At 38.3% G+C, this 12,883-nt stretch overlaps 1 protein-coding gene across 5 annotated transcripts in view; it reads left to right on the top strand.

Annotated features, from left to right (window-relative positions):
* CCSER1 (coiled-coil serine rich protein 1) overlaps positions 1-12,883 on the top strand; it is a 666,784-nt gene that overhangs the window by 260,078 nt on the left and 393,823 nt on the right. For all 5 annotated transcript variants that reach the window (XM_079769292.1, XM_079769290.1, XM_079769289.1 and 2 more), the window contains exon 5: positions 9,584-9,704. In XM_079769292.1, coding sequence (XP_079625418.1) covers positions 9,584-9,704 — 121 coding nt within the window. The remainder of the gene's footprint in view (positions 1-9,583; positions 9,705-12,883) is intronic.

Genomic DNA, 12,883 nt, shown 5'->3' with positions numbered 1-12,883 from the left:
GGACCTAGGGAGTGAGTGGCTGCCACCGAGCTGGTGGGCTGCCTGGGCGAGTTGGTCAGCTGAGCAGCGCTCCTGCTGCGAGAGCGCACTGACCACCAGGGGGAAGCTCTTGCATTGAGCTTCTGCCCCCTGGGTGTCAGTGCATGTCATAGCAACCGGTCGACTGGTTGTGCCAGTCATTCTGGTCCGTTCTGGTCACTGGTTGTAACAGTCGCTTAGGTTTTTATATATATAGACTATATCAATCACCCTTTTCCTCCTTTTAATTATTATTATTTTTCTATGTTCTAGAATTTATGATATTAGATTACAGACATTTTAGGTTAAGCATTATTTAAATGATATAGGTCTTATAGTGAATGTTTTCCCAGAATGGATAACAACTATGATTTCATCTTGTGCTTGGGAGATTCATAAAATATTGATGGGAGTGGTAGAGCAGACACTTATTTGTCTGTACTTGCTATAGCAAAATAGCTCCAAGGATCTTTTTAAGTTTGAAATTAGAAATATAACTGGGAAAATCAGTACATTTACCAGACTATATAGCCATATACATATATATGTATATATGTATATATACATATATATGTATATATACATATATACACATATATATATATATATATATATATATATATATATATATAATTTCCATAGTATTAAGCTATTAAGCTATAGACAAAAGCTGAAGGAGAATTTAAACTATTCGTTTTTATAATTTTCATTCATAAATTACACATACACATATGGGCAAGTCTTCATGGCAAGAAATTGTTCTTCCCTCTATCATTTAGGTAATAATTTTAATGAAAACAGTCTCTCCTGTGGCATAAAAATCTATTTTCGTTATTAATGAAAAATGTTCTATAGGAGTGTGTTGCTTATCTATTTCTGTGTAACAAATTTTCCTAAAACTTAGTGGCTTAAAACAGTGAACATCATTCCTCTTTCATGATTTTTGTGTGTCAGAAATTCAGACAGGGTGAAGCTGGGGGTTTCCTTCTGCTCTATGATGTTTAAGGCCTCAGCCAAAATACAAAGCCCTTTTATTTACATTCAGTTGTTGATGGCCAACTGAGGGCTTTGATGTGGTCATATTGGATTAGGGCCCACCCTAATTTTAATTTAATTACCTCTTTAAATGTCATATCTCCAAGTACAGTCACATTCTGAGGTATCGGGGTTTAGGATCTCAACATATAAATGGGAGGTCGCACAGTTCAACTAATAATATTCATCAGATAATATTTTTCTATGTATGAAAACAAAAATAAACCCATTTTATCAATAAGTTTCTTACTCTGCAGTCAGGAGAGATTAATAAATACTTGTTTAATGTTTGATATTAGAAAGCCATTTATTATTTCTACTTGCATTTAACGTGCCAAGGATATATTTTTGCATGCCCCAAACATAATAGCGTTTGAGTTATACTAAATTAAATTGATTTCCCGGGCCTGTGTGGCTCAGTTGGTTGGGTGTCGTCCTGTTCCCTGAAGGATTGCTGGTTTGGTTCCTGGGTTGATACATGTGCCAGGGTTTGGGGTTGATCCGAAACCGATTGATATTCTGCCCTCACACGGATGTTTTTCGAACACCCTCTCCCTTCCTCTCTCTCTAAAATCAATTAAAAATATTTAAAAATAAACTTGCTAACCTTACAAACTGAACATTTTTACAATGTTCTATGTTTCTCTGTCACTAGTGAGGTTTTAATATTGTTCTAAAAATATTTGCAAAATATAAGATTGATGAAAATAACTATGCAAAAGTTGAGACAAGAAGTAAATTGTTGCAAAGAAGGTAAAGTTGGTTAAAATCATGTGATTTTGAGGAAAAAAAAAATTTAATAAACCTGATGACTGTCCAAAAGTTTAATAAGATGAAAGGTTACTATTGGCACACAACAACAAAAATACCAAAATTTGGAACATGTGAGATAAGCTTGACTAAATTTAATGTTACTTTTTACATTTTATAGTTTTGTTTAAAATTTCCAGAATATAGTTATTTCATTTCTATTTCTGTATTCTTTCTCAAATCAGTTATTAGTTCAGGATATTAATAATTTTATGCAATTGTTCACATATTTTAAAATGATTCCCAAGATAATATTATTCTTACACAATATGGTTGTAGAATGTGTTTTTTAAATTTAAATTGTTATTTAAATTATTTTTTAATTAATTTGAAGGTCTTTGCTTCCTGCTTTTGCCAGTTCTTCTTTCTCATCCATCCAAACTTTCACTATAATTTTGTTTTTGTAATATAATGAGAATTTTGTTTCATTTAATAACGTAAGCAAGTACATATAAAATGTGAGTATGTGTTGGAAATGGAAGTGTCACCATTTCTATTTATTTAGTTATTTGTTTATTGGGTGATGTTGGTTAACAAAACCATATTGGTTTCAAGTGTACTACACAACAAAACATCATCTACACACTGCATCTTGTGCCCATCACCGAAAGTAAAATATCTTTCTGTCCCCATTTCCCCCCGCCCATCCCTCTCCTTCCCCCCCACCACAACCACTTTGCCTACCTCCATCTACCCCACCCCTTTTCTCTCTGGCTGTCACCATACTGTTGTCTGTGTGTATGTGCTTTATGTATATATGGTTTCACTTATATGTGGAATGTAAAAATAAAACAAAAACAGACTTATAGACAAAAAGAATGGTTACCAAAAGGAAGGAGGTGGAAGGATGGGTGAAGAGGGGAGAGGAATGTTGTCAAGAATATTGTGATAAGTTTATATGGTGACAGATAATTACTAGAATTAGTGAGGTGATCACATTGTAAGGTATATAATGCCAAATAATTTTATTATACACAGGAAACTAATATTGTTAATATAAGTATATACCAGAAATATTTAAATTAAAATAAATACATGAAATGAAACCAGAAATTATTTCTACTCTGCCCTAATAATTACAGATTTTTGACTTAGAGGCTCTCAGAAGGTTTGATCATTTTTGGTGTTCATATAATTATAACTACCTAGAAATATTTTTTGTTTGGAAAATGTGTACTTCCCATTTATTATTCCATTCACTTTTTTTGAAGTCATAACTTCTCTATTACTTAATTGCCTTACTTGCATTTATTACACTTATTCGTTTACCTCATTATAATGAAATTTAAAGATATTGAAACTTGAGTGTAATTTAATTTCAGCTAAATATAAAAGCTTAATCATTTAAATGGAGCTCCCCCATCTATCTTCAGACAGGTTCATTAATTGTCACTTTTTTATAGAACAACTAGAAGCCCGGTGCACGAAATTCGTGCACGGCGGGGGGTTGTCCCTCAGCCCAGCCTGTACCCTCTCCAATCTGGGACTCCTGGAGGGATGTCCGACTGCCCATTTAGGCCCGATCCGTGGGATCGGGCCTAAACGGGCAGTCGGACATCCCTCTCACAATCCAGGACTGCTGGCTCCCAACTGCTTGCCTGCCTGCCTGCCTTCCTGATTGCCCCTAACCGCTTCTGCCTGCCAGCCTGATCACCCCCTAACCACTCTGCTGCCAGCCTGGTTGATGCTTAACTGCTCCCCTGCCAGCCTGTTTGCCCCCAACTTCCCCCTCTGCCAGCCTGGTCACCCCTAACTGCCCTCTCCTGCAGGGTTGATCACCTCCAACTGCCCTCCCTTGCAAGCCTGGTCCCTCACAACTGCCCTCCCTTGCAGGCCAGGTGCCTCCCAACTGCCCTCTCCTGCTGGCCATCTTGTAGTGGCCATCTTGTGTCCACATGGGGGCAGGATCTTTGACCACATGGGGGCAGCTATATTGTGTGTTGCAGTGATGATCAATCTGTATATTACTCTTTTATTAGATAGCATAGAGGCCTGGTGCATGGGTGGGGGCCACCTGGTTTGCCCTGAAGGGTGTCACAGATAAGGGTGGAGGTTCCCTTGGGGTGTGGGGTGGCCTGAGGGGCCTGTGGTAGTTTGCAGGCCGGCCACGCCCCCTGGTAACCCAAGGGGAGGCCCTGGTATCTGGAATTTGTTTTCCATCTACAATTGAAACTTTGTAGCCTGGGGCGACAGCCATTTCTGGGGCGGCAGCCATTTCTGTGGCAGTTAATTCACCTTCTACAATTGAAACTTTGTAGCCTTAAGCGGGTGGGCCCGGCCAGGGTGTGCGGAAAGCTTTGCTTCCCCTGTTGCCGCCAGCAACCCTGGCCTGCTCTCTCAAGCTCCATTCTGCTGCCATTTGTTTGAATTTGTTTACCTTCTATAATTGAAACTTTGTAGCTTGAGTGGAGGCTTAGGCCTGCAACGGCTATGGAAAGCTTGGCTTGCTCTGTTACCTGGGAAACCTTGCTCTCTGTGGCTGTAGCCATCTTGGATTGGGGTTAATTTGCATACTCGCCCTGATTGGCTGGTGGGCGTGGCTTGGCTGGTGAGCGTGGCTTATGTAGCGGAGTGATGGTTAATTTGCATATTACCATTTTATTAGAGAGGATTAATGGGGTTATTTTCTTATAGGCCTAGTTATTTATTGTTTTTAATGCCTTAGACCTTGGAGTGCATTGTCATCTGTTCCAGCCTCTAGACCATACAAATTAAGTAATGATATTCAAATTACCTTGACTAAACAAATGTTTCTTATTTTTGAAATTTTCATTTACTTACAGCATTTTCTCTATTTCTTTTTTTTTTTTCCTTTTTAATAACTTAACCCCACTTTCTCTTATAGAAAACTAGGTAGATGCTTTTACCTAATCTGGTCAGGGGGTGACTGCCCTAATATTTGAGAAATATCTCTAACCCAGCGATTTTCAATTGGTGTGCAGTAAGAATTTTTAATACATGAAATACCTATTTAGTTAGGGGAACTGATCTCTTTTTCCTTAGATTGTCAACAAAACAAAACAAAACAAAAACAAAAAACAAAACAAAAACACACGACAAGAACCAACACAACAATAGCCATCTGGTATGAATGAATCAAAATGATACCCTTCTTTTTTTTTTTGTCAAATTGGCCAAAATTATATTTTTTGGTGTGCTGCAGAATTTTAGTAATTATTTTATGTGAACCACAAGATGAAAAAGGTTGAAAATCAGTGCTCTAGAAGAATAAATCAAAACTTCATTAAACACATTTTTGGGGGTGAGGGCACTTATCTCTTGCCCAGAGTTGAACCCTATCAATTCAGCGTGTTTCTTGGAACATATCAGTAGCTCACTAAATGTTTATTGAATAAGCAAGTGTTATCTCAGAGAAGTAAATCAATAATGTTCTTAATCTAATTCTTCTCTAGCAGTGGTTAGGCAACAATGTAAATTTAAACTGTAATAGAGTTCTCTGCTCTCACCTGTGATGGAATTGTCTATCAGAGATACAAAGCTCATGCCAAGAATAAGTAGAAAAAATTAAAATGTTTTCTACAAAGAAAGAAAACCTGCTTTATGGCACTGGAGAGACAATGAAGAAACCAGGGCCCCTCCTTGAAACACTCTGAACATTAAATGTTATCTCTTGAGCACCACAAGTTTGTTTCAATTTCAGCTCTGCTTAAAATGGTCATCTATTTTATTTTATTATTTTTAATTTAATTTTTAAATATGTTTCCATTGATTTCAGAGAGAGAAGGGGAGAGGGATACAGAGAGAGAAACATTGATGAGGGAAACATCATTTATCATTGATCAGCCGCCTCCTACACATCATCTAGTGGGCATGTGCCCAGACCTGGAATGGAACCTACAATCTTTTGGTGTACAGGGTCAACTCTAACCAATTGAGCCATTCGGCCTAGAAAAATGGTCATCTATTTTATTCATTCATTCATTCATTCATTCATTTTTAATATTTATATTTTTATTGATTTCAGAGAGGAAGAGAGGGAGAGAGATATAGAAGTATCAATGATGAGAGAGAATCATTGATTAGCTGCCTCCTGCATGCTCCCTACTGGGGATCGAGCCCGCAACCCAGGCATGTGCCCTTAACCAGAACTGAACCCGGGACCCTTCAGTCCTCAGGCCGACACTCTATCCACTGAGCCAAACTGGCTAGGGCTGGTCATCTATTTTATACCTCAGACTCTAGTCCTAAGCAGAATAATAATTCAGCAAATATTTTTATAGGAAAATTGAAGAACCTGGGATCATTCCTTACATCTTTCTCTTTCAGATCATGGCCCAACCATTATATTTTTGTCTTCCTGTTCATTAATGTGTGATGTTGTGTTTAGTATTTTCCTCTTTCTACATTGAGAGGAAGTTAATTTGTTGTCTAGCTCTTAGTTTTAAAATGAATACTTAGATCAGTGATTATTGGCTTTTTATTTATGATCAAATCAAATATCATTTTCAGCACTAACAGTTTTCATTTCTTTGTTACTCTTTTATTTCCACTGGCAAATTCCTTCTTCAGAGTATTCATTTTTATAAAATGTCACATGGGCTTATCACTGGAAGACAAGGGAGCAATGCAACTACACACTTTGAGGTCTGTGCTTAAACTGAGTAGCATAAAGACCAATCATAAAGACTTAGAAAGAAGCAGTATGTGTGAACCTGAACATGAAGCACATCTCTTATTTGTGTAGTGATGTGTGGACTGAAGAGCTAGTAGAGAAATTTATACTTTATACAGTTATAGCTGATATACCATGCTAACTGAAATTTGAAACATATTTTTGGTGGTATCTGGTGTTATTTAACTAAATCATGTAACTGAAATTTGTGCATATCAGAATCATGTAAAATGAGGATTAAATATATATGTATGTATATCCTATATAATAAAAGCCCAGCGACCGAACCAGTGGAACAACCAGAGCAACCAGAGACCAGGAAGATCAGGCAGGCAGGGGGGTGGTTAGGAGAAATCAGGCAGGCAGAGTGGTTAGGAGCGATCTGGCAGGCAGGCAAGTGGTTAGGAGTGATCAGGCAGAGGCGGTTAGGGGAGATCAGGCAGGCAGACGAGTGGTTAGGGGCAATGAGGCAGGCAGGCAGAGGCAGTTAGGGGCAATGAAGCAGGCAGGCAGAGGCAGTTAGAGGCAATGAAGCAGGCAGGCAGAGGCGGTTAGGGGCGATCAGGCAGGGAGGCTAGTGGTCAGTGGCGATCAGGCAGGTAGGCAAGTGGTTAGGGGTGATGAGGCAGGCAGGTGAGTAGTTAGGGGCAATGAGACAGGCAGGCAGTGGCGGTTAGGGGTGATGAGGCAGGCATGGGATGGTTAAGGACAATGACGCAGGTAGGCGAGTGGTTAGGGGCGATGAATGCAGGCAGGCGAGTGGTTAGGGGCGATGAGGCAGGCAGGCAGAAGCAGTTAGGGGTTATGAGGCAGGCAGGCAGAGGCGGTTAGGGGTGATCAGGCAGGCAGGTGAGTAGTTAGAAGCCAGGGTCCCAGATTGCAAGAGGGATGCCCGACTGCCAGTTTAGGTCTGATCCTCAGGGATCCCTGCGAGATCAGGCCTAAACCACCAGTCAGACATCTCCCAAAAGGTACCGGAAGGGTGCAGGCTGGACTGAGACCCCCCCCCCCACCCCCGTGCACATATACATATATATATGTGTGTGTATATATATATATATGTATATATATATACATATATATATATGTACATATATATATGCATATGTATGTATATGTGTGTATGTGTGTGTATATATATATATATATATATATATATATATATATATATATATGTTGTGTGTGTATATGTATTCAATTTATTAGTTATCAGGAAAATGCAAAGTAAAATGTGATATCACTATCCATTTACAGGAATAGCCATGGTAGGCAGAATTTTAAGATGACACATGACTGTAGCCCTGGTATAATTACTTCCACTGGGAAAATTATAGGACTTCACTACTATAATTATGTTATGTTACACGGTAAAAGGGATTTTGCAGCTATAATTAAGATTATTAATCAGTTGACTTTGAGGTAATAAAAAAGGATATAATCTAGACTAATCACATGAGTCCTTTAAAAGCAGAGGAATATTTTCCCCAGCTGTTAGGAAAAGAAGAAATTAGATTTGAAGCATGAGAAGTCCTCAATGTGAGGGGCGTTCTCCGTTGCTGAGATAGACAGGTTGTGGGTCACTGGCGGCAGGGAGCTCAGAATGGTTCTTGGCCACTAGCCAGCGAGGCAAAGGAGACCTGTATCCCACTACTGCAAGAAACTAAATTTTGCTAGCAACATACACAAGCTCAGAAATGGATTCTTGACCCATACACTTTAGATAAGTGCAAAATTTGGCTACCATCTTGACAATGGCCTTGAGGGACTTTAATCAGAGAACACAATTGAGCCTTCCTAGACTTCTAACATGAAGATCTATGATAATAAATGCATATTATTTTAAGATGCTAAATTTGTATATAGCAATAAAATTAATACAATATTAAATTTTTAAAAAGAAAAACCTGACAAAACCAAGTGTTGGAACAGATGCAGAACTACTGAAATTCTTATTCTATTTTGGGGAATGCAAGTTAGTACAATCAGTTGAGAAAAGCTGAACATAAAACATATGAACATACCTTAGGAGCAATTCATAAGTATTTTTGCAATATAAATTTATTTATGCACCAAAACAGTACAAGAAAGTTTATAGACATTTTGAAAAAGCCCCAGACCAGAAATAATCCAAATGTCTATAACCAATAAAATGTGTGTGTGTGTGTGTGTGTGTGTGTGTGTGTGTGTGTGTGTGTATTGGGTCAGGCAAAAGTAGTTCTATAGCTGTTCACATGGAAAATAATACAATAGTAAAAAGATAATAATACTATAGTAAGCTCTGTTTTGCATGCTTCTAGATACTTTTGCCCCACCATATATATTCATACATATACATATATCATATATATAGCATTAATTGGAAAGTATAAGGATGAACAAATTGAAATAAGTACACCAACAAAAGAGTATGATGTAATTTATATAAAGGTTAGAAGTAGATAAACTAATCTGTGGTTATGTAAGTAATTATAATGGCTAAGTTTGGAGGCTATAATAGTCATTAGAAAGGGGTACCACAGGATTTTTAAGGTGCTGGTTATGCCCTATTCATTGATTTTTAAAAAAATATTTGTATTGATTTCAGAGAGGAAGGGAGAGGGAGAGAGAGATAGAAACATCAATGATGAGAAAGAATCATTGATTGGCTGCCTTCTGCACGCCCCACACTGGGGATCGAGCCCACAACCCAGGCATGTGCCCTTGACTGGAATTGAACCCGGGACCTTTCAGTCCGCAGGCCCATGCTCTATCCAATGAGCCAAACCAGATAGGGCCCTACTCATTGATTTTAATGCTGATTAAACAGATGTGCTCATGTTGCAAAGATTGATTTAGCTGTGTATGATTTGTGTTCTTCTCATTCTTCAATGAAAAGCCTTTTTTAATGAAAGTGTAAAATGTTGGCAACGCCTAGTGAGTGATGACTTAGTTTAGAAAATGATAATTAAGGATAATATAATGATAATTAATGTTTTAGTTTAGCTATCTCTTTAATTTGACTGAAAGGGAAAAAGTAAGAAAAAAGGAAAGTGAGAGTAGTTAATAAATAACTTTTACATTTACAATGAATTCTTTTAATAACGACAGTTTGCCGGGAGGAATCATACAACTCTGTAGTCTCATGTGCTGCCGTAGTGCTCACCCCTATGGAGCCAACAATAGAAATGAGGAAAGGAGAAGAGCTAAAATTCCCTGAACCTTCCAAACAGTAAGTTGTTCATTTGATTTTTAGAGCTTTGTAAAACTTGTAGATAACTGAATTAGATTGCTCAGAAGTTGTGGTTTACAATGAATGTATCAATACTGTCATATTAGAGCGCAGAAGTAAATTTTGCACAACATTAAAAATCAGTCTACTGTCTCATGAGTAATTTCTGTGGCTTCCAACTTCGTGTGTTTGAACTATATCCCATCCAGGGGTCATGTTGTTACTTTATCTTCGGAACTTGGGTAAGTAGTCTGAAGCACTTTGTTTTCCTTACCTGGGAATGTGGATGCACTGTTCTTGGATTGCTTATTTTGTAGTTGTAGGATTTAATGGAATAAAATATGAACAGATTTTAATATAAACTTCCAAGCTTAAAGTTGGTTTGTATTTTTATAATTTAATTTATATTTAAGTTTGATCTTATATTGAATAAATGATAGTTCTTTTCTTTATTATAATAATAAGAAACAACTAAATTCATGGTCACAAATGTGAGCAATATGGGCTTGACATATCAAATAAACTAGGATTATTTCTGGGTATGCATTAAATAAGTGAAAAAGGAAAACCTACTGATGATTTTCCAGTGAAAGTAGTGCCATACCTGCTTTAAGGTTGGAAACGAGGTGATGTATGATGTTGCCAAGGATTGCTGGCTGAACACTTCATCAGTAAGGAAGGGTTCCCTTAAAGCACCTGTTATTTTACCCCGTTGATAACACTGTTTAATAATGTTTGTTTCTTGATGTTTTTCTACTGAATAAACTCCTGAAGACAGAGTTCTCTGGAATGAAAATGCCTGCTACTCTTTGTGAAATCATTTAGAAAATCCCTTAATGCTACATCTAAGAATGCTGAGTTCAAATGGAGCAATGTATATATTTCATTGAATGAAAATAGTGTTAATATCCTTATTATAGAGAGAAGAAGTCTTAAGCAATTCAGAAAGTAATGATTGTAATTCAGTTTTAATACAATCTAAAAGTGAAAACAATTTAACTGCTCTTAATATAGTCTACTTTTTAGGTTCCAAAAGCCATTTTTTTGTCTAATGGAAGGAAAATTACACCTCATATATACCAATTGAATTATATTTGAAAACTCAAATGTATTATATGTAGTGTCCTCAAAAATGTATACACACATTAAGAGCTGATAGCTAAATTTTGAAAATGAAATGTAGTTTTGTAAACACTACCTTTATAATTATTTAAACTGTGTGTGTAGGAAGGTATTAGAATGCTGTAAGTTGAGACATTATCTTTGAATAACTAGTATTTCCTTTAAATTCATGATGGAATTATTTCTCTATGTAAAATTTTCCCTTTAATTGTACAGGCTTTACATGATAAATGCATAAACAATCCATTGAGTGTTTCAAACATAGGACTCAAAGAGTCATATAATTAGAATCTCAGCACATCTGTTGGTAAGAACTGCAGTAATCTCAGTATATGGGCTTTCTGAATACATTAGAGTTTACATAAGAAAAAATATGTAAGATAATGTATTTTTGAGGATGTCATAATCTAGGTAAAGTGGTAAAATATGCACCTAAGAGATCAATGGTAGTATAAAGCAACAGATGCTATTTATCTAATGTAAGGTATGGATTTGGGTTAGACATATGATTGTTTAACATTAGATCACATGTATTGATATATTGATATAAATTCATGAAAATAAACTCAGAATATTGGTCTTAATTATACCATTGTATTGGTATATCATTTTAGAATGTCAGAAATATTTTTGACTGAAATATTTTATATAACCTTACCAACTTTTAGTCATAGTCTAGAGGGAAATATACTAATTTTTACAAATTGTTTTTAAATATTCTCATGTATTTATAATTTTTTAGACATTTTCTGTAAGGAATGAAGGAAGAATAATGCATTTCTGTTAGGAATGAAATATACATTTTTCAGTAGAGCAAGTTATTGGGAGAAAATATCTAAATCTTTTGGGAAGGAAAGCTAATTCTGAGCACTATAGTGGGAGAAGGCAGACTTGTTCTCTTGTTGATATATCTAAAGACTAGTGGCTCAGTGCACGAAATTCATGCACATTAAAGGAAATTAATTAGAGGAAATAATTTAATATTGCTATTTGCCCTTTTTCTATAATAGAAGTGTCAGAGATGAAAGAAAATTAGTAAAATGTATATGAAAACCTTCCTCCTGTCAGAGTCTGGGGTGCACCACAGGACTCAGAGTCAAGTCCCCACCCACCCACATGCACCTCAAAATCGTATGAGACCCAACCTGGCCACCCCCCCACCCATTGGGCTAGATGTGGCCAGTCCCACCCTTGTCAAGCCCCGCTGGGCAGGGGGCATAGCCTCAGGTCCCCTGGCCCAGTGCCAGGACAGGGGCATGGCCTAAGGTCCCCCAGCCCAGACCGGGGTCGGGGGCGTGCCTTGAGGTCCCCCGTCAAGCCCCGCCGGTTGGGGTGGCGCAGCCTCAGGTCCCCCGGCCCAGCACCGGGAGGGAGGTGCAGCCTCAGGTCCCCCGTCAAGCCCCGCTGGATGGGAGGCGTGGCTTGAGTTCCCCCAACACAGCACTGGGGGTGCACCTTGAGGTCCCCTGTTAAGCCCTTCTGGGTGGGGGGCACAGCCTGAGGTCCCCTGTCAAGCCCAGCCAGGCAGGGGGGCGCAGCCTCAGGTCCCCTGGCCTGGTGCTGGGGTGGGGGGCGTGGCCTGAGGTCCTCCCTCAAGCCCCACCGGGTGGGGGGTGTGGTCTGAGGTCCCCAGGCCTGGTGCTGGGGTGGGGGGCATGGCTGAAGTCCCCTGTCAAGCCCCGCCAGGTGGGCAGCACAGCCTGAGGTCCCCTGTCAAGCCCTATGTGGGCAGGGGAGGGCATAGCCTCAGGTCCCTGATGATTGCTCGTTAAGGCTCCTTATGGGAACTTGGCCTCAGCTGTGGGTGCAGCCATCTTTGTGATGGAGTGATGGTCAATTAGCATATCCCCTCTTTATTAGATAGGATATCTTCATTCAAAAAACAAAGGTATGAATTTGACTTTACTTTTTAGTCTGGCCTGATAGGTAGCTCAGAATACCATAGAAAGGGTAAATTTGCTAGAAAAAAAATCTTTGTGATCCAAAAAGAGTATACAGTTTTCAATTATTTGTTATAAGCATGGGGTGTTGGGATCAAAAAGAGTATACAGTTTTCA

The sequence above is a fragment of the Cnephaeus nilssonii genome (assembly GCF_951640355.1).
Source record: "Cnephaeus nilssonii genome assembly, chromosome: 1".
NCBI classification, from domain to species: Eukaryota; Metazoa; Chordata; class Mammalia; order Chiroptera; family Vespertilionidae; genus Cnephaeus; species Cnephaeus nilssonii.
The sequence above is the reverse complement of the archived record's forward strand: the minus strand, read 5'-3'. Positions and strand labels throughout refer to the sequence as shown.